The sequence below is a fragment of the Vipera berus genome (genome assembly GCF_964194415.1).
Source record: "Vipera berus genome assembly, chromosome: 1".
In the NCBI taxonomy this organism is placed as follows: Eukaryota; Metazoa; Chordata; class Lepidosauria; order Squamata; family Viperidae; genus Vipera; species Vipera berus.
The window spans coordinates 187,191,166-187,211,782 of NC_138202.1; the positions used below are offsets into that span (position 1 = coordinate 187,191,166).

General features: G+C 44.1%; 1 protein-coding gene across 1 annotated transcript in view; it reads right to left on the reverse strand.

Annotated features, from left to right (window-relative positions):
- Window positions 1-20,617, reverse strand: part of TRPM8 (transient receptor potential cation channel subfamily M member 8) — a gene marked incomplete at its 3' end in the record, with an annotated part of 276,625 nt that overhangs the window by 40,476 nt on the left and 215,532 nt on the right. Inside the window, exons 17-18 of the mRNA XM_081341953.1 lie at window positions 16,684-16,775; window positions 4,492-4,633 (exon numbers count right to left, since the gene is read on the reverse strand). Of these exons, the coding sequence (XP_081198079.1) occupies window positions 4,492-4,633; window positions 16,684-16,775 (234 nt within the window). The remainder of the gene's footprint in view (window positions 1-4,491; window positions 4,634-16,683; window positions 16,776-20,617) is intronic.

A 20,617-nucleotide genomic window follows, 5' to 3' on the forward strand; every position in this document is an offset into this window, starting at 1 on the left:
TTTCACTCTGCAGGTCTCAAATTAAAAAGAGACAAGTGCTGCATTGGCGTTAAAGCCACAGAACTTTTAGGTTTTAAAATTGATGCCAAAGGGATTCACCCTGCAGAATCCAAGGTGAGGGCAATCAAAATTGCCCCCACCCCCAAGAACAAGGCGGAACTGCAAGCCTTCCTTGGGCTCATAAACTTCTACCACTCTTTTCTCCCCCACAAGGCAGCGATAGCTGAGCCCTTGCACAGGCTCCTAGACAAGAAGGCTGCACGGAACTGGACCAAGTTCCACGAAAAAAGTTTTCAAAATTTAAAATAATTACTGTCCAGCAAATCTACAGTCACACACTTCATTGAGTCAAAGCCCATCTGCATCGCTTGCGATGCCTCCCCCTATGGAGTGGGCACAGGGCTGAGTCACCTAGAAGGAAATGGGGAACAGGTGCCCATCGCATACTACTCCAGAACATTGTCAGGGGCAGAAAGAAATTACGCCCAGATTGACAAGGAAACCCTGGCAATAGTGGCTGGGGTCAAAAAATTCCATGACTACCTCGATGGCAGGGAGTTCACCATATTCACTGATCATAAGCCTCTATTGGGGTTGTTCACTACCGACAAACAAACCCCCCAAATTCTATCCCCAAGGATGCTCAGGTGGTCCATATTCCTATCTGCATACACCTATAAACTGGTTCACAAACCAGGCAAAGAAATGGGCCATGCAGATAGATTAAGTAGGTTACCCCTAGCAAACTCAGAACCCGATCCAGCGCTGGCAGCCCAAATACTGGCCATCTAGGACCTACCCGAATGCCCCCTACATGCAAAGGACATAGCTGCTGAGACAACATCAGACAGAATCCTGAGCAGGGTTCAGTCTTGGGTAGTCACGAGGTGGCAAGAGAAGAGGCCAGGCCCGGAATTCCAGGCTTACTTCACAAGGAGGCATGAATTGTCTGCCCACAAGGGATACCTGTTGTAGGGTAGTAGAGTCATTATTCCGGAGACACTGAGGGACAGAGTCATACAGTCGTTACACGAAGGGCACCCAGGCATAGTTAGGATGAAGGTGTTAGCTAGGAGTTACCTGTGATGGCCAGGTCTAGACAAGACAATAGAGGAATGGGTACACAGTTGCTAGGCTGGAGCTGCCCCACACACCTGTCCACAAATGGGAGGCAACACGCACCCCCTGGTCCAGGGTCCACATTGATTACGCTGGTCCTTTCCAAGGACAGCTATTCCTAGTGGTGGTAGACAGCCACTCCAAATAGTTAGAGGTAGTGCCAGTCACTAATATGGCCACGGCCAAAACAATCCAAGTGCTCAGGGGGCTCTTTGCCACACACGGCCTCCCTGACGTGTTGGTCTCGGATAACGGGCCTCAATTCACCTCTGCTGATTTCCAGGCATTCACGAAAGCCAACTTGATTAGGCACGTCACAGCTGCACCCTTCCACCCGTCGACCAATGGACAAGCAGAGCACATGGTGCGAATGACCAAGGACATGTTGAGGCGCATCATCAGCGGTGACTGGCATCAGAGGTTGGCACAATTCCTGTTAGCACAACACACCAAACCATGCACAGCCACGGGGAAGAGCCCAGTGGAACTTTGTTGGGGCAGGCGCCTCATCACCAAATTGAACAGGCTCCACCCCAACAGAGTGGCTGCGGAGACTGAGCAACCCAAATCCCCTAGGGAGCTACACGCCAATGACTTGGTTTGGGCCAGGAACTATGGTCCGGGACATGCGTGGATTCCAGGGGTGGTGGTTGACAGAACCGGGCCCTTATCCTACATTGTAGGGGTGGAGGGGGGCTGACAGATCAGATGACACATAGACCAAGTCAGGAAACGGGTTCCTGAAAGGTCACAGAACAACCAACCGGATGATCACCCTCCATCGTCCACAAATCATCACTATCAACCCTACCAACAAACAACTGGACGCGAGCCCGAGGAGGACCTCACAGACACACTACTGTTGCCAGAGAGCCCTGCCCGGCCCGGGCAACAGCTGGCCCAGGGCCATCACGACAACCCAGCCACAGGGTCAGACTCTGGGGTGGGTCAACCAGAAACAGCCAGCCAGGACTCAGCCACTGACTCTGCTGTCCGGGATGGGGGGAACCCCTAAGACGGTCATCCAGGACTCATAGACCACCCACCTATCTCACCGAATATGTGCAGACATGAGGGGAGGCGGAAGAGCATGGTATTACGGAATGTCATTTTTAAGCCTGTTGTTACTGTATTGTAATTATTTGCTGTTCACCTATCGAAACTATTGTTTGTTCTTAAAGGGGGAAGGGGTGTTATGTATGGGGGTTTAAGAGATACAGTAAGCTGCGGCATAGCTGATACCACCAGGTGGCGCTGTACCGAAACTGCTGTGGTCAGTTAGTTTTCGGCGGGAAACTAAGGTTTAAACTGATTGGCTGAGGGCGTACCTGGCCAGGTACAGGTAACCCCTATTTTCCCAGTACAGTTTCTACCACCAATAAAGCGCCGCTATTCTGTACTCATCAGCCTGGCGTCTTTCCTGCATTTCAGAACCCACTATACAATAAGCACTGTACTGTATTTTTTGTAATCACTTTGGGAACTGCTCTGCTTTTTATTGTGTTTGTAAGTACAGTACTTTGCAAGATTGACTGTTTGCATTTGCCTGAAACGTATAGCATGTGGCTGCTGCTGCCTCCTCTCCCTAGCACAGACCCACCAGAGATTCTGCTGAACCTTTACTGGAAGGAAATCCCCACATCTCATTTTGGAGTTTGCCTGGAGAGACTTGTACTGATCAGGGGCAGGTTTTTAAAAAAGTTTTTAATTTAAATTGCCTCCAGAAGTTTTGAGTGTTCCCTCACTGGAGGCTTTTAAGAAGAGACTGGATAGGCATTTATCAGAAATACAGTACTGTACTTTCTTGTGATAGCAGTGGGCTAGACTACATGATCTCAAGTTCCCTTCCATCTCAGTTACTGTTGCAACCCGACAGTTCTGTAAACTCCACCCCCATCTCCCGCTGCATGCGTGCCTGGAGACGCTTAAGCTAAAGCTACTTTAGTGGCAACTGCAATTTGAAGAATTCTCCCCCTCCCCCTCTGAAGAAGCTTGAGCTGCCTGGCAACAAATGTTTTATTTGTTTTTTTTTTTAAAAAAGCCTGCTGCCTGCTTGGGAGGCAATTTACAATACCATAATTCCTGAAACCTGAAACAGCTGGTTTGTGGCTAGAAACAGCCTGCAGCAGTGGCAACCATCAGAGGAAATAATAAGTCAAATCTTCATTGATTTAACAACACATTTGATTCAATTAATGAGTTTGATTTTAAAATGTTGTAATATTGAGTCTGATGCATTTGATGATTACAAGCCTAATGGGCAGGCTTTATTAGGCTCGTACCTCAAGGACTCTGTACTAGCTAAAGGAAAATAAATAAAGGTTATTCTTTTATAAATGGTACCAAATGTAACACCAAATGTAACACCAATGAATTGTATCAAATGTAACACTAAGATGTGGGGGCCATCTATTTCCTGCTTAGACAGAGAATTCACACATGGTAATCAACAAAGTTCTTTTGAAATGTTAAAAATGATACTCACCTTCTTGAGTATCAAGATAGTGTAGTGACGGATGTAAGGAAGTTGTTACAATAAGTCTTTTGGAAGTAAAGGTTCAAAGAAGATCTTTTTGACTTCAAAGACTAACTTAAGTTTCTTGGGGGGGCATGTATCGAGAAAAGAAAGTATAAATGCTTGCTTTGAAACTTGCTCAGTGCGCTCTTCGAACCCAATCCAACTTGGGAAGGGTCTAAGAGGCCACGTTTGCAAACGTTTTCTTTCTTTATTATTTTCTTTATTATTTTCAATTTCTTTTCAATAAATCTTTGTTTTTGTTAACCAGACTTGTCTTTGAGTTGTGAGTATCAAATTTTGGGTTTTTAAATCTCACATAGCCAATCAACCAGACATTGTGGTAATAGACAAGAAACAGAAGACAGATAGATGTAGTGATGTCAAATGATAGCAATATCAGGAAGAAGGAGTATGAAAAGCTGAAGAAGTTCCAGAGCCTGAAGGAGGAACTGGAGAGGATGTGGGAAGTAAAAGCCAAAGTGGCCCCAATGGTAGTAGAAGCATATGAGGCTGTAACTCCTAAGCTGGTAGAGTAGATCCAACAAATCTTAGGAACAGCATCAGAACTCTCTGTCCAAAGGAGTGCAGTGCTAGGAACAGCTAGGATACTGTGCAGAACCTTCAAAATCCTAGGCCTCTGATAGAAGACCCAAGTTTGAGGAAAATACAGAGAAAGGATTTTTTTAAAATGGTTTAACCAGCATCAAAAGATACATATATACAGTATGTGCCTGAGAAAAGGACTGGAACTTAACTACATTTCTAAAGGCCTACAGGGTTTAAGTTTTTCTTAAACATTTTGAATTTGTTTGAATTACACACACACCTCATCTTGAATCAAATTTATGCCTTACCATCCGCTGAAGCATAATTATCTTGGGGCCAAGATTTCTGCTTACTGTGAAAATATGGATTAATCTTAGAGTAAAAATAATGTAATCCAGACAAAAAATTACTCGGCCAGAATACCAAGATGTTTCATTTGAAGAGTGGAGCCTGTAAAAAGAACAGATACACATTAGTAGAAAACTCCATTTTCAAATTACCTGGTTACCATACTTCTGTTTCAAATACTATATTTTTGTTACTGTTGCTAAATAGCCCAGACCCCCACATTATAAATATTTTTATTCTCACAATAGGTTAAAGTGAAATAAAATTGTCTCATATTGCTTCTATATGTTAAATGTTCAATGGTTCATTATCAACTTTATTTGGTATTGTCTGTTTCCATGATTTATTTATTTTTTGTATGAAGATTGCAGTTTTATTCTGGGCATCTCCATTTTCAGAATTGTAACTGTAGAAGAAGACTGAGTAGTTTGGCAACAGATAACCTTAGCCCACCCTTAATATTTGGACAGAGATTTACAATTAATGGAGTGCTCCAAATTGAATGGGAATGCAATACAAACCAGGGAGAGAGGGCATTATTTTGTCTCCAGGTTTTGGGAAATTTTGTTTTCTAGTTAAGTTAATCTGATTTTAGGACTTACATTATATTCATGCATTTCCGCCTCATAATGATGAAAAAAAGTGCTCTGGGCCTATCGAAGTAGCTGGGGCTCCACAAAAAGCTATTGGGGAAGTACAAATTGCTCACTATTCCCTTCAAAAAATATCATTCTTTACAAGAATCTGTCTTCCAATTTGTCAAAAGATTTGTTTCTTATTTTATCAGATTTATATGATATTCATTTCAGTGTGCCTAGATAGACAGGGATCCCATAGAAAGCTTATTCTCAGACATTTAAGTAGAGCCAGGGGATGCCTTATAAATCAATGGTGGCTAAGAGCCAGAGTTCAAGTCTATCAAGATCCTTTGAGATCTTGAGCCCATCTTTGCTAGTGTTAGTAATTCCCCCCAGTTTGGTGTCAGATTTAGCAATTCTTATATCCCACTTTTCTGTGGAAAAAAAATGGCACTAAGTTATTTACAAAGCCCTAGTAATACCACACCGGAATACTGCAGTCAGTTTTGGTCACCATACTACAAAAAGATGTTGAGAGTTTAGAAAAAATTCAGAGAACAGCAACTAAGATTATCAAAGGCCTGGAGGCTAAAACATATGAAGAACAGCTGTGGGACTTGGGTTTGGCTAGTCTAAAGAAAAGAAGAAATAGGGGAGATATGATAGCAGTGTTTCAGTATTTGAGGTGCTGCCACAAGGTAGAAGGGCCCAGGTTGTTCACCAGAGCACCAGAGGGAAGGACAAGAAACAATGGTTGGAAACTAATCAAGGAGAGAAGCAACCTGGATTTAAGGTGAAACTACCTTACAGTGAGGACAATCAACCAGTGGAACAGCTTACCGCCAGAAATCATGGGCGCCCCGTCACTGGAGAAAAGACTAGACAATCACCTGTCTGAGATGGTATAGGTTCTCCTGCTTAAGCAGGGGGTTGGACTAGAAGACCTCCAAGGTCCCTTCCAGCAATATTCTATTAAATACAGGCAATAAAGTACAATCTACTAATTCAAACTATTAAAAAACCATAAAACTTTAAAACATGGGTTAAAAGTTATATGTTTTGTCTCTTCATAAATTATAGTACGTTATCACTAATGATAGTTTAATCCATAGACAATCTGCACTGAAAACATAATTATGTACAATTTTCTGACAGTAATCAAAGAAATAGGAATGAAATTACCTGAAGATGGTGCCTTCAATCCCCATCTCCTTCAAGCACATGTAGAGACAAGTAGTTCTGGACTTAAAACCATTCATTTATTAACTGTTTGAAGTTACAATGACACTGAAAAAAGTGACATGACCATTTTTCACACTTACAACCCATGGTCATGTGATCAAAATTTAGATGCTTGGTAACTGGCATATTTTTATGACCGTTGCAGTGTCCCAGGATCATGTGATCACCTTTTGCTAACTTCTGACAAGCAAAGTCAATTGGGAAGCCAGATTCATTTAACAACCATGTTACTATTCACTTAATAACTGTGGCAAGAAAGGTCATAAAATGGGGCAAAACTCATTTAACAACTGTCTTGTTTAGCAACATAAATATTGGGCTCACTTGTCCTAATTCAAGGACTACCTATCTTATGATCAGCTAAAAATCACTGAGTCATCAATTTCTTCTTTCCTCTCCTCAACCATTAGGGTAATAAAGACTATTTTCACGCCTAAATCAAATTGACACCCAAACTGGATTTTTCTTCTTTTGGAAAAAATGATCTTTTAAAGTTTCAATCGTATGATGCCTTCAATTTTACTTTGGTAGAACTTTTAGACCACTCTACAGGTAGTCCTCAACTTATGACTACAATTGGGATAGACTTTCCATTGTAAGTTGTTGTGGTAGTAAATTGAGTTGAACTCGATTTTCGGGCAATTTTTATAGTGGTCATTAGGCAAATCACTATGGCTTTTAATCCAGTTTCTCCAATGGGCAATCTTCACTGGAAATTGACAAAAAGGTCATAAACTGTTAGCACATCACCACACATCACCGGTCAGAAATATGAGCCAGTTATCAAGTGCCCCAATTGTGATCAAGTGACTGTGGGGTAGTGCAACAGTCATAAATGTGAGCATATGTTGTATTGTACTTTTTCTGAGGCTGTTGTAATTTTAAATTATCATTAAACAAGCAGTAGTGAGTTGAGGACTACCTGTATTTTGCATGCAAATTAAAAATGCTGTTCTTTGTTATTGTCAGAACCCTGTCTTTTTATGGGCATTAGGGTTTCTGTTCTCTTTCAGGTTCTGCCATTCCTCTGGGGGGAGGAGGAGCTCGAAGTTGCTACAGTGTATTTCCTTTGCTTTTTTCCTTGCTCTATTCTCTTTGATGTTTCTTCCTCCGGATGAGAATGGAATGTGCCTCCGGCCATCTGCCTTATCTCCCGGCACAGAGAAAAAGCGTGGAGACCTAACAGCCTTGGAAGCAGTGCCTTATCGTTCCGTTCCCACAACATTTTCACACCTGCAGGTTGGCCTATTTGAATTGTCCGGATGGACATTTGGGGTGGGGTATTCATTGTCTCTTTTAAACTATTGATTCTCAGATCCTGCCTTCTACTACTGCTGTCAACTCCTTCCAATAAAAGTTATTTTTGAAATGATGTTTGTTTCAAAAATTCTGCTTTCTTGGGAGGCTTCATTGAAGCAGTTCCTTACATTAGGCAGGATCTGCAAAGTGGTCAGCCTGGAGGGAAAACCCCTACCATGGGAACCGTGCAAAGCGTGAAAAGCAATGTTGAACCACGGCAGTGAGAAAAAGGAAAGCAAACTTTGCGGGGTTGGCCTTAGTGGCAGCAGCTCAGATTCCTTCAGCTCATCCGACGAAGTGGTGACCAGGGAGAATCAGTAAAAGCCAAGATGATCGATTGGCATGGGAAAAAAGGAAGAATGGCAAGGGAAAGCCAGAAGGGTAACCCTCAAACAAGGCAGCCATCAACCAGGATGGAAGCGAGAGGTGGAGAGGTCATTCAACCTCAGCAAAGAGGAAGAAGAGAGACCAACCTGGTCCGATCGCTTCCTTAAACAAGACTTATGTTTCCTTAAACAAGCCTTACGTCTGATGGTGGAAACGTTCAAAAGCCTTAAAGAGGAAGAAGCAGACCTCTGCGGGGCTCAGAGGTGCTGAAACTGGTAGAGGAAGAATGCAGAGAGGATGAGCTGGCAAATCCTGGTCCCTCCATGAGCGCCTCAGAAGCTACAGAAGCGATGGCCACAGCTGCAACCCCAGCATGAGCCACCTCAGCTGGGGGAGATGGGCATAGAGCCAGATGGAGGAGGACCCACTGGCCCGACCAGAAGGTCCCACTCTTGGGTGTGAAGTACAACAGGGCACCCCAATAGCTAGGATTTTTCCTAGCCTGTGTCCTGAGCTGCATGGAGGAATACAGCTGAGACATCCCCAGTGACAGCGGACAGGTCAGATCTGTGACCATGGCTCTGGAGGGTGAATGGTGAATGGTGATCCTGCATAACACACTCCCAGGCTCCAAAACTTCATGGCAGCTCATGGCAGCTTTGAGGTGGAGATTTGAGGACCTCCTAGCTGACCAAAAAGCCAGAGAACACATCAAAACAATGAGGCAAGGTCATCACCTGGTGGCTGAGTACACAGAGGAGTTCAGAGATCTGGCATGCTGCCTCAAATGGCAGTCCTAGTGGGCCATTTGAAAGACTGGCTGAACAATGATCTGTACCATGCGTACATTGCCTGGGGAGATCTGGATTGCCTCCATGACTGGTACATCCTGGCCAAGGAAGCTGAGATCGACCAAGCCCCAACATGGAGATGCTCCCCCTCGGAGGGAAAACAAGAGGCGACAAAACCCCCCACAACAACCTGCTTCAAATGTGGTAAAGAAGGGCATCAGGCTGCAGAATGCCATTTGAAAACTCCAGTGTGCAAGCCAGACCGATATGGTGGAGGGAAGCCTGGGAAGACCCCCCCCCAATGACCCAGGGGACCACCATGAAGAGCGCTGAGATCTTTGAGGTCCAATTCCCCAGGATCCCAGGGGAAGGAACTCCAGCCCTGGCAGGAAAGCTACTGGACTTGCCTGACAGCAACTCCAAGGATGAACCCCTGGTAACTGGACCCATCTTGCCCCTCGTCAGAAAAATAGGACGGTTAAGTCCAGGAATGCTGCGAAAAGTAACCCTGAAGGCTCTGTTGGACTCAGGTTGTACCTGTTGCTTAATAAGCCCAACCTTAGTGGGGAATATAGGGATTCCAGTGAGGAGGCTGAAGAAGCCAATTTCATTTGGCTAGCTAGATGGGTCCATCTCAGGGGGAATCTCAACTACCCTGGCCACACAGCCAGTAGAGCTCATGATGGGGGATCACACTGAGACTTTGACTTTTATAGTGACCCCCAGCATGGAGTGACCCCTAATTTTGGAGATGACGTGGCTAAGGAAGTGGAATCCAAGGATGGACTTGAGGACAGGAGAGCTGAGGTTTCCAAAAGAGAGGCTCACTGCATGGAGGGGGGGAACCTGCAGATCCAAGAGGAAAGGAGCTCCGAGATGGTAGCAACTGCAAAAGATCAGGGGTTGGAAACCGTACCCAAGAAATACTGGGATCAGCAAAGAATGGTCCAATGAGCTATCACCATCCCCATCGTCCCAGTGACTGTGCCATTGAGATCCTCCCGGGAGCCAAATTACCTAAGCCCAAAATGTACTCAATGACTCCCCGGGAGCTGGAAGAGTTGCAGAAATTTATAGAGAAAAATTTAGAGTGAGGCTTCATACAGCTCACAAGACCAAAAATGGCGCGCCCAATGCTGTTCCACAAAAAGAAAGATGGGTCCCTTTGCCTCTGCGTGGACTATAGATCCTTGAATGCAATGTGTGAAAACTATCTACCCCTTGCCACTAATGAAGGACATGTTGGCTCACCTAGCAAAGGGGAAGATATTCTCAAAATTGGACCTACGGGACTTCCGGTGGCGATGCGACGCCGAAGACAGCCGTTTTTGGGCTGCCCGCTCCGCAGCTGTGTTTTTCCATCGTAAACAGCGCCGATCAGCTGTTTAGATGGATTTGAAGCCCCCTCCTTGGGAGAAGAGGAGGGGGTGAGGCCCCATGTAGGGGTTGAGCTCTCCGGGGCCGCCTGAGCTGAGAGTTTGGGCGGCTGAAGGATTGAGCCCCCCCGAAGCCTGGGTTGCTCCGAGCTGCGCAGCGCCCCTGCTCCGGGATTTATGGAGCAGAGCCAGGCGTTAGCAACCACCCCTGCCAAAAGGAAATACCTTTGATTATCAAGATGCAGGCAGAGCGGTACAGGAGGTCAAGGTGATGTGGACTCTTATCTTTACTCTCTAGCTCAATGGATTTTATAGCTTCAAAGTGAAAGTGCGCAATAAGTGAAAGTGGGGGAAGATGGCGGCTAAAACTTCTAAAGCTCTTCGGAGTGCGGGGTCTTCCCTGGTGCAACAGACCTCATTGCAAGCTTTGCTTCCTCCTGCACCTCCTCTGGCATTGACGCTTAAGGATTTACAAGATGCTCTTGGAAAGCATTCACAATTGATGTCTGACATGATGGATGAAAAGCTGAAAAAGTTGGAGGAGAAACTGGAGAAGAAGATGGAAGAGAAGTTTAGAGCAATGAGGGTGGACATGTTGTCTGATGGAATCTGTAGCTGAATGTGTGCAACAGCTGGATGAAAAAGTGAAGGATCTCAGTCAAAAGAACTCTATATTAGAAGCAAAAGTATCAGAAAATGAAAATATAAGGGATAAAATGGATGGAGAATTGAGCCTTGCTCAGTATCATCAGATGCAGTATGCTATTAGAATCAGGGGTTTAAAGGAGAACTGTAAAGAAGATTTAAAGCAGCTGATTTCTGAGGCTCTGGAAGGGGTATTGGGCCAGCCAGCATCTGAAATTGAGGGAAATATGGACAAAATTTTTCGTGTAAATTCATGGATTGCAAGACAAAAGAAGTTACCCAGAGATGTGGTGGTCTATTTTACAAAGAGAGTAATTAGAGATGAAGTTATTCAAGCTGCCTATGATACTAAACTGGTAGTGGCTGAGCAAGAAATCTTGGTTTTAAAAGAGATTCCTCCGAAGATTTTAAGGAGAAGGAAAGATTTTGCATTTTTAGTACAGGAACTTAAGAAATGTGATATTAAGTTTATATGGGAGATTCCAGTTGGACTGGTGGTGACGCATGAAGGTAAAAGACATCGTCTGGTTACTGTGGCCCAGTCACGTGATTTTTATAGCAATGTGTTAAAAGCAACCCCCCTATCATTTTTGGAAGCTGTTAAGGGATACGGCAAGGGAAAGCTTCAAGATGTTGCAGACAGACAGATAGAGGACAATGGTGTTGGAGGGGATCAAGATACAGTTTCATTGGATGTTGCAGGAGGCCAGAGGAAGACGTGGCCGCCTTAAGAAGAGCGAGACGAGAGCAAGAGCAAGACCAGCAGATAGTTATGGAATCTCCAAAGTGTATTTACAGTGAAGATGTGGGAGGGGCGCGGTCCAAAGAAGTTTTGGGGGTCATGACAGACGTGCTCCAAAAGTTTTGGGGCGTTAAGATTGCTGATTAAATTTTTAAATTTGTATCTTAATGGATTAAATTTATCATAGAGGAGAAAGAAAGTTTTTTTTTAATATGTAACACAATTTAAGATGGATGTTATTTGCTTGTTAGAAAAGTATATTAGGGTTATGGACTAAAAGTGTGTGTTGAACTAAGAATGGGTATGCAAGCTCCTAATTAACAATAAGTTGTCTTACAGACTGCTTAACCCTTTTTTTTTACTCTTTTTATTTGAACTCAAGGATGACCTGGAACTGCGAGACATTTGGTGTGATACATGCAAGAATTATTTTTGATTATGGTTTAGTTTGGTTGGAGATTATTAAGGTTAATAGATAGGCGCTTTTGGCGCGTAACTGAGAATTTGTTTATTTTTTTTTCTTTGAAATTAATATGAATAAGGACTGGGATTAAGAAAATCTATTCTGAGTAAAGCTTTTTTTTGTTTTTCTCTTTTTCTTTTTTACTTTATTTGTAATATTAATATTGTTTGTATTCATTTTACATGAGCTAGAGGGAGATAGAACTAATAGTTTATTGCTGATAACATAGGGGTGCTTATGTTTGTTTTTTGATTTTATACCCTGTATTTAGCTCTGGGAAGTCGGGGGGGGAGGAGGGAATGGGGGGAAGGGATAGGGAGGGTTGGGTGGGGGTGGGGGAGGGGGGATTAAAGTTAAAATGTATTGTAAAACTTTTTAAATAAAAAAAAAATTGGACCTACGGGAGGCATATTACCAGGTCAGGATTAAGGAGGGAGACGAATGGAAGACAGTGTTCAACTGCCCCCTATGGTGCTTCCAATTCAGTGTACTCCCATTTGGACTACAAGGGGCCCCAGCTGTGTTCATGCACTGATAAATGAGGTCCTTCAGGAGCACCTTTACAAGGGAGTTCTGGTGTATTTGAATGGCATCTTAATTTTCACTGAAATGAAAGAGGAGCACGTCAAACTAGTCAGACCAGTTCTAAATAAGCTGCGTGCTGCTTGACTTTATGCCAAGCTGTCAAAGTGTGAATTCCATAAGGAAAAAATTAACTATTTGGGGTATTGCATCTTTCATAATGGGATAGAGATGGACCCAGAAAAGGTCTGGGTGGTGCTTAGAATGGGCATCGCCACACACAAGAATGCAATTGCAAAACTTCCTGGGGTTCTCTAACTTCTACTGACAGTTTATCCCCTCTTTCATGCAGATAGTGCTTCCCATTACCAATTTACTGAAATCGAGAGAGAGGGAAAGCCGAAATCTAGCCAACCACTGAAATGAACTATGGAATGTCAGGCCACATTTGAAAAACTAAAAAGACTTTTCTCAGCTGAGCCAGTCTTAAAACACCCAGACCCAGAAAAACCTTTTGTCATTCAGGCAGACGCTAGTCCTGCTCCAAGAAATCTAAGAAGGCCAGTTACAACCTTGTGTATACACCTCAAGAAAATTTACAGAAACCATACAGAGGTGGTTGGTATGGGAGAAGAAAGCCTATGCCGTGCCTTACATGGAGGCATTTCTTGGAAGGAAATAAAATCCCTTTCCAAGTGTGGACTGATCACAAGAACCTGGAAGCATTAAAACCCCCAAGAAAATGGTCCCCAAAACAAGTGAGGTGGTCCCAACACTTTCACCAATTTAACTTCACTGTCAAATACCTACCGGGCGGGAAAGAACTTCCTAGACGATACCTTATCAAGGCTGCCACAATACAGTAGTACAAAAACAGAGGTAGTCACCACATGGGCACAAGCAAAAAATCCCAAACCCCCTAGACAGTGCAGCAGGACTAGAGTTTAGACAAACATTGGAAATGGATGAATGGTTCCTAAATCACAAAAACCTCTGCTCAATGGATGACGGGCTGCCATGGGTGGGGGAAAAACTTATATGTGCCTAAGTCCCAAAGACTAAAATTAATGCAACTCTGTCATGACTCAAAGGTAGCTGGACACTTGGAGTTTGTAAAAAAACTTCACTTAGTAAAGAGGCAGTTCTGGTGGCCGTCCATAAAAAAGACATTGAAAGTTATGCAGCGAGTTGCCCCATTTGTGCAGCTGCAAAATGGAGGCAAGGAAAAATGCCAGACCTTTTACAGGCAGTATTAAGTCCATCAGCACCTTGGAGAGAAATTTCCATGTACTTTATTGTGGAACTACTGGAGAGTGCAGGAAATACTATCATTGGGGTGGTGACAGACTTATTTTCCAAAACAGGTGCATTTTATCCCATGCCAGAAAATTCTCACGGCTAAGGTCCTAGCCAAAATCTTTGTACAGCATATCTACTGATTGAATGGGGCTCTGCAATGCATAATTTCAGACAGGGGGAGGCAATTCATCTCTGAGTTCTGGAGAGCCTTCTTGGACCTCATAGGTACCATCCTTGGTGGAGCAGTGGGCTAATGCCTCCTTAAGTAACACCAGCTGCCTGCAATTAGTGCAGGTTCGCATCCCACCAGGCTCAAGGTTGACTCAGCCTTCCATCCTTCCGAGGTAGGTAAAATGAGGACCCAGATTGTTGGGGGCAATCAAGCTGACTTTGTAATAATGCCGCTTGGGGTGTGTGTGAAAGCCCTAATAAGCAGGCATATACATAGAATGAAGGCTACTGCTAAGCTTGTAAGCCGCCCTGAGCCTTCGGAGAAGGGCGGGATATAAATGGAATTAAAATAAAAAATAAAAAATAAAATCCAGGGCCTGTCATCTTGTCATCATCCGCAAACAAATGCGGGGACAGAATGATCAAACTCAGTACTAGAACAATACTTAAGGTGCTTTCTTAATTACCAACAAGATAATTGGACTGACCTGCTTCGTTTTACAAAAGTGGCTTACAACAATGCCGTACACCCCAGCATGGGTTATACCTCATTCCAGGTCGCAACAGGAGAAAGCTTTAATCCAATGCCTGAATTGTCGGTCAACGAACCCACCATCCCCACCCTGAAGGAATGGATCACACAACTCCAAAATATGTGGCCGATAGTTATAAAAGTGCTAGATGAGGCTAGGAAAGCTTAGAAAGCTCTGGCAGATAAAAAGTGAATAGAACCTAAGCCATTTAAAGTGTGTGTGTGTGTGTGGGGGGGGAAGTATACCTGTCCACAAAGTACTTAAAATCTCTACAGCCATCAAAGAAGTTAGGGCCAAAGTTTGTGGGACCATTCCTTATATTAAACAGTAATAGTAGAATTGGAACTCTCAAAAACATTAAGACAGGTTCATCTGGTATTTCACTGTAGTTTATTAAAATGTGAGCTAAGCTCATCCTTAAGGCCAGCCACAGTTCCTTCTCCTCCACCTATTATGGTGGAAGGGGAACATTTTGAAGTCAAGGAGATCCTAGATTCTAGGAAGCACCAAGGGTCAACACAATACCTGCTAGCTTGGAAAGATCTCCCATCTTCCCAGAATGAATGGGTTCATAAAAGACATGTCAGAGCCCCCAGGTGGCTAAAGAAATTTCATGCTCAGTATCCTGATAAACCTGACTAACCCTTATCTTTTGTCTCCCCCTGTTATTATTTTCTTCTTTCTCCAGGTGGATCTCTCATTTTTTAAGGGGGGTGGTGGCATGTCAGAACCCTCTCTTTCTATGGGCATTAGGGTTTCTGTTCTCTTTCGTGTTTTGCCATTCCTCTTGGAGTAGGGGAGCTTGGGGTTGCTACAGTGTATTTCCTTTGCTTTGTTTCTTGCTCTATCATCTTTGATGTTTCTTCCTCGGGGTGAGAATGGAATGTCCTCTGGCCATCTACCTTATCTCCCAGTGCAGAGAAGACCTAACAGCCTTGGAAGCGGTGCCTTATCGCTCCATTCCCACAACATTTTCACACCTGTGGATTGGCCTATTTGAATCATCCAAATGGACAGTTGGGACAGGGTTTTCATTGTCTCTTTTAAACTATTGATTTATGCGGGAAATCCTCAAATCCTACCTTCTACTACTGCTGTCAACACCTTCCAATAAAAGTTCCTTTTGAAATGATGTTTCAAGAGTTCTGCTTTCTTGGGAGGCTTAATTGAGGCATTTTCTTACAGTTATATTTCTTTCTATCACTAAGGGTTGATGTAAATATCTTGATGTTTGAATCTGAAAAAACTCTTGTAAGAAATGCCCCTGAGATACAGTATCTTATCTAATTTCCAAGATATCTAATTAACAGAATAATAGAGTTGGAAGGGACTTTGGAGGTGTTCTAATCCAACCCCCCCAGCAGGAGACCCTGTACCATTTCAGACAAATCTCTTTCACTGTACAATCCAGTGTCCAACATTTTAACAGACTAATACAGTAGGAAGGGACTTTGAAGGTCTTCTAATCCAACCCCTGCTCATGCAGAAGACTCTATAGCAGAGTTCCCCAACCTTTCTGGGTTGGCCTGGATGGAAAAGGAGGAGCAGAGAAATGTGTGAGAAATTGGACTCCCACAAACAAGAGGGGGTCAATCTATTTTCCAAAGCACCAGAAGGCAGGACAAGAAGCAATGGATGGCAGTTAATTAGGGGAGAAGCAACTTAGAACTAAGGAGAAATTTCCTGACAGTTAAACAATAAACCTGTGGAATGACTTGCCTTCAGAAGTTGTGAGTGCTTCACCACTGGAGGCTTTTAAGAAAACATTGGACAGCCATTTGTCTCGAATGGTATAGATCTTCTGCTTAAGCAGAGGATTTGGACTAGAAGACCTCCAAAGTCCCTGCCAATTCTGTTGTCTTATTCTGTTAAAATGTTGGAAAGTTGCTTGTACACTGAAAGATAGAATAGTAGTTTCACAATGCACTGCTTTCAGCCACCTAATAAAAAGCCAGTATTCCATGCCCATATATTTCTCTCACATATTCTTTGCCTTGGAAATGAATTTCAAAAGCAGTAACTTTTCTATCTGATTGAAAATCAATGAGAAAAACTGCAGAAATTTTCAATATATTACTTGTTTTTTACATAATTACTATAGCATATTTTAGTTCCTCTAGCATGAACTCAACAGAACTATTACTGTGAGTCAACAGAAACATACCTGAACACAATTCCTGATATGAAGTAGAAAATTCCAAGGGTGTCCATAACATTCCATAAATCAGAAAAGTATTTATTCCCATTCATATACCACTAACAAAAAACAGAAACAGAAAATTATATATCAATAGAATAAAGAAAAGTAAACAATACCATGAGCTCAAATATTTATGTGTACTAAAGAGGAAAGACATATTTACTATATTTACTGTATCAAGATATTTAATTTAAGGAAGTTGGTAAGAACCAAAGAAAAACAAAAAAACATGAGATATGAACAGTTTGACTTCTTGGGTGTTTTGTTATGTGATCTACACTAGTGTATCACCAATTTCACTAATTTTGATGGATGAGGGAAAGTGGATACTTTGAAATTGCTCTTGACTTTCTTGCCTACTAGGACAAAAATGCATCATTGTGGCATAACTTCAAATGTGGTATAAAAATTGCATTTTCTTTTAATCATGTCTTTAAATGTTAAACCACATGGTATTATAAAAGCCTAATAAAACAAGTGCTTTGTTTATAGAATGTGTGCTCATTGTCCAATTAATCCTATACAATTCTTTAAACCAACTGCCATATTAAAATTGTCAGATTCACTAGCTGTTTTAATTTAACCTTAATCAGATTTTTATCTGATTATCTTCACATAAGATAGGTTTTATCTATATTTGTTAGTAAGGATGGTTAAACATTCAACCATCTAGTCAGGTGGCCCTCTCATAGATATCAAGTTCTCACTTTATCAATCAATCAGTCACAATAGAGTTGGAAGGGACCTTAGAGGTCTTCTTGTCCAACCCTCTGCTCCAGAAGGAAACCCTATACCATTTAAGACAAGGGCCTATCCAGTCTCTGAGAATGCAGGATAGAACAAAGCTTGTTTTTTCATATTCTTATGATTTATGTTCTTATGCTATTCTTGCTTGTAATCTTGGCAGGATAGGCAGATAAGGATCTCTTGCTTGATAGGTCCAAAGGAATGATGTGCATAGGAAGACATAGACCAATAAAGTCAAGAAATCAAAGAAAACAAACTGGTACACCTTCTGTGCACAGTGACTTTCCCAACACTACATATGGAAGCAAGGCAAGAGAAATAAATGGCTGGAATGAGAACCAAGGGGGAAAAAGTCACCTTTTATTAAATGCATTGTGATAATCTAAAAATTCAGTACCTGGATAAAGCATAACACATGGTATATAACCATAAAACTAATTTGTTTCAAATTGTAAAACTAATACCAGAATCTAGAGATGGTGGTATCCAAAATCTATTGTAGGGTATTTTTTTTGGGGGGGGGGCAAAATCACAGCAAGAACTATGTCAAACTACTGAAAATATAAAATATCCACCCTCCCCTCCTTCTGTTTATCTCCTCTTTCTCCTCCATTTCCACCCTCTCCTTCCCCATTTCTATGGATTTGACCAAATGGGGAATGATGAATCCCTTCGATTCAGTGAGATTTCTGGATTTATATCTCTAAAGAAATGTAGAAGTTATGTCCAGCACTGATCATCCTCACATGCTCCATGTTGTGTGCCATCTCCCCATACATAGCAGAGAAATCTCTGCTCAGAAAGCAGCAAGAAAAAACACTGTTTTACCAAATTGGGGGCAGGTGGTGGTGGTGGTGGGAATCCATTCAGCCCCTGCCTTCCCTGGCAGAGGTAGCAAAGCAAAAATGTTCCCTTTCACCAGAGGGGGGTGGGATCCATTCAGCTCCTGCCTTCACTGCCAGAGATAGCAGAGCAAAAATGCTCCGTTTCACCAAGGGGAGGGGGATCTGTTCAGCCCCTGCCTTTCCTGCCAAAGAAAGCAATCTCTACTCAGGAAGCAGCAAAAAAGCAGTGTTTCTCTAAAGGGGGGAGGGGGAATCCACCCTTTGCTTTCAAATTTTGCTGCTTCCCTGCTTCTTGTTTGCCAGTAGTCTCTGAGTGATTTTTGGTTTGGCAGGCTGCCTAGTTGGCTCCACGTCCAGTTGATCATGGCGATTTGTTTTGTGCCCACCTGGCTGCACCCACCTGGCATCCCCTAGGTAGCCACACTGACATGGTTGCATCTACTTGGCCATGCTTACCCACCCACCCCAAGTCATCTACACCTTATCCTTTGCATTGACACGACCACGACCACCCACCCATGCCCACCTGGCATCACTCAGATGGCCATGCCTAGCCAGTCATGCTCCCCTGGCTGCAGTGAATCATCATAGGCATCTGTGGGTGCCTTTTCAGTGCTTTTTTACATATTTGGGGTTTGGTATAGTATAGTTGCATGTTGTCCAAGGATGTATTTAGTTGATGATAGTTTGTGTTTGGATTTTGTTTCTTATCTTGACACCCCTTGTGTCACAAGCAGCAAAAAATTATTTTAGATTCTCCAGAGTATGTATTTTGTGTGGGTTTAGTGGGGCATTGATGCTCCTTTTGCCAAATTAGTTTAACTTGACAGTCTCAAAATTCTGGGCTATATCCAGAATCTGAGCAACTGCAGCTCTTAGTCTGGACTCATCACCAAACTGATTCTTCTCTACCAAAACTGATCAAACTCCTGACTCTATTGACCTTATGCCATGAGTACTCCTAGCTATCTAAGAGTTATCACAGAATTACTAACAAAATAGAACCCCATAGGCAATCTCCCTAACAATTCATTTTAACCACCATGGATGTTGAGGCACTATATGCCAACAATTCCCACAAAATGTAGTTCAAGCCATTAACCACATTATCACTGAAGCCAAAACAGCATGTCATGTGTGGTTTTTTATTCACCCATAATGACTTCACCCTTAGCAATGTCAGTCCTCCCAAGTAAACTAGACTGGAAATATGACTAGATGAGTAATTCTATAATATTGCAAGGCTACACTAATAGAATCTCCCAAGTGTATCTTGAAGGCACATATTTCCCGCCACCACTTTTAACTGTCTGAATTATTATGGTGGGTCCTTTCCAAATTACCGTATATACTTGAGTATAAGCCGAATTTTTCAGCCCACTTTTTGGGCTGAAAAAATCCACTTCGGCTTATACTCCAGTGAACAAAAAAAAAGAACTGTCCCTTCGTTCGGGCCAGGCTGCTGAGAGAAGGGAGCGGCAGAGCCTTGCAGAGCTGGTAGAGGTGGCGGCAGTCCAGCGTTGTTTCTCCCCCTCGTGCGTGCGTGTGTGTGTCAGACCCACGGGAATGGCTGGTAGGGAAGCGGCATTCCGGCATTCCCCCCCTTCCTGTGTGTTGAGCCCACGAGGCTCGACACACAGAGAAACGCAAATGCCGGACTGCCGCCACCTTTACTAGCCATTCCTGCGGGTCTGACACACACACACACACACACACGCCGCCGGGCTCGGCTCCTCGGCAGGAGGGGCAGCCCCCACCGTGCCCCCCTCCCCTCCCAGCCCGCAGCGCCGCGCCGCCGCCGCCGCTTCCTCCGGGCAAGTCGGGGGGGCTTGCGGGGCGAAGGCACCGGCCGGGGGGCAGGCAGGGCGGGAGGGCGGCCGTGCAGCTCAGCGCCGCCCCGAAGCCACAGCCAGCCGCCGCCGCCCGCGTCCCGGCGGAGAGAGCCTGCCCTGCGGAGCGCGCTCGCTCGCTCGCCCGCTGCCTCGCCCGGGACCAGCGGCGGTGCTGCAGTCCGGCGCCGGGCGGAGCTCAGTCGCACAGCAGCCCAGCCAGCCAGCCCGTGCCCCCCTCCCCTCCTGGCCTGCAGCGCCGCACCGCCGCTGCCGCTTCCTCCGGGCAAGTCGGGGGGGCTTGTGGGGCGAAGGCACTGGCCGGGGGGCAGGCATGGCGGGAGGGCGGCCGCGCAGCTCAACGCCACCCCGAAGCCACAGCCAGCCGCCGCCGCCCACGTCCCGGCGGAGAGAGCCTGCCCTGCGGAGCACGCTCGCCCGCTGCCTCGCCCGGGACCAGTGGCGGCGCTGCAGTCC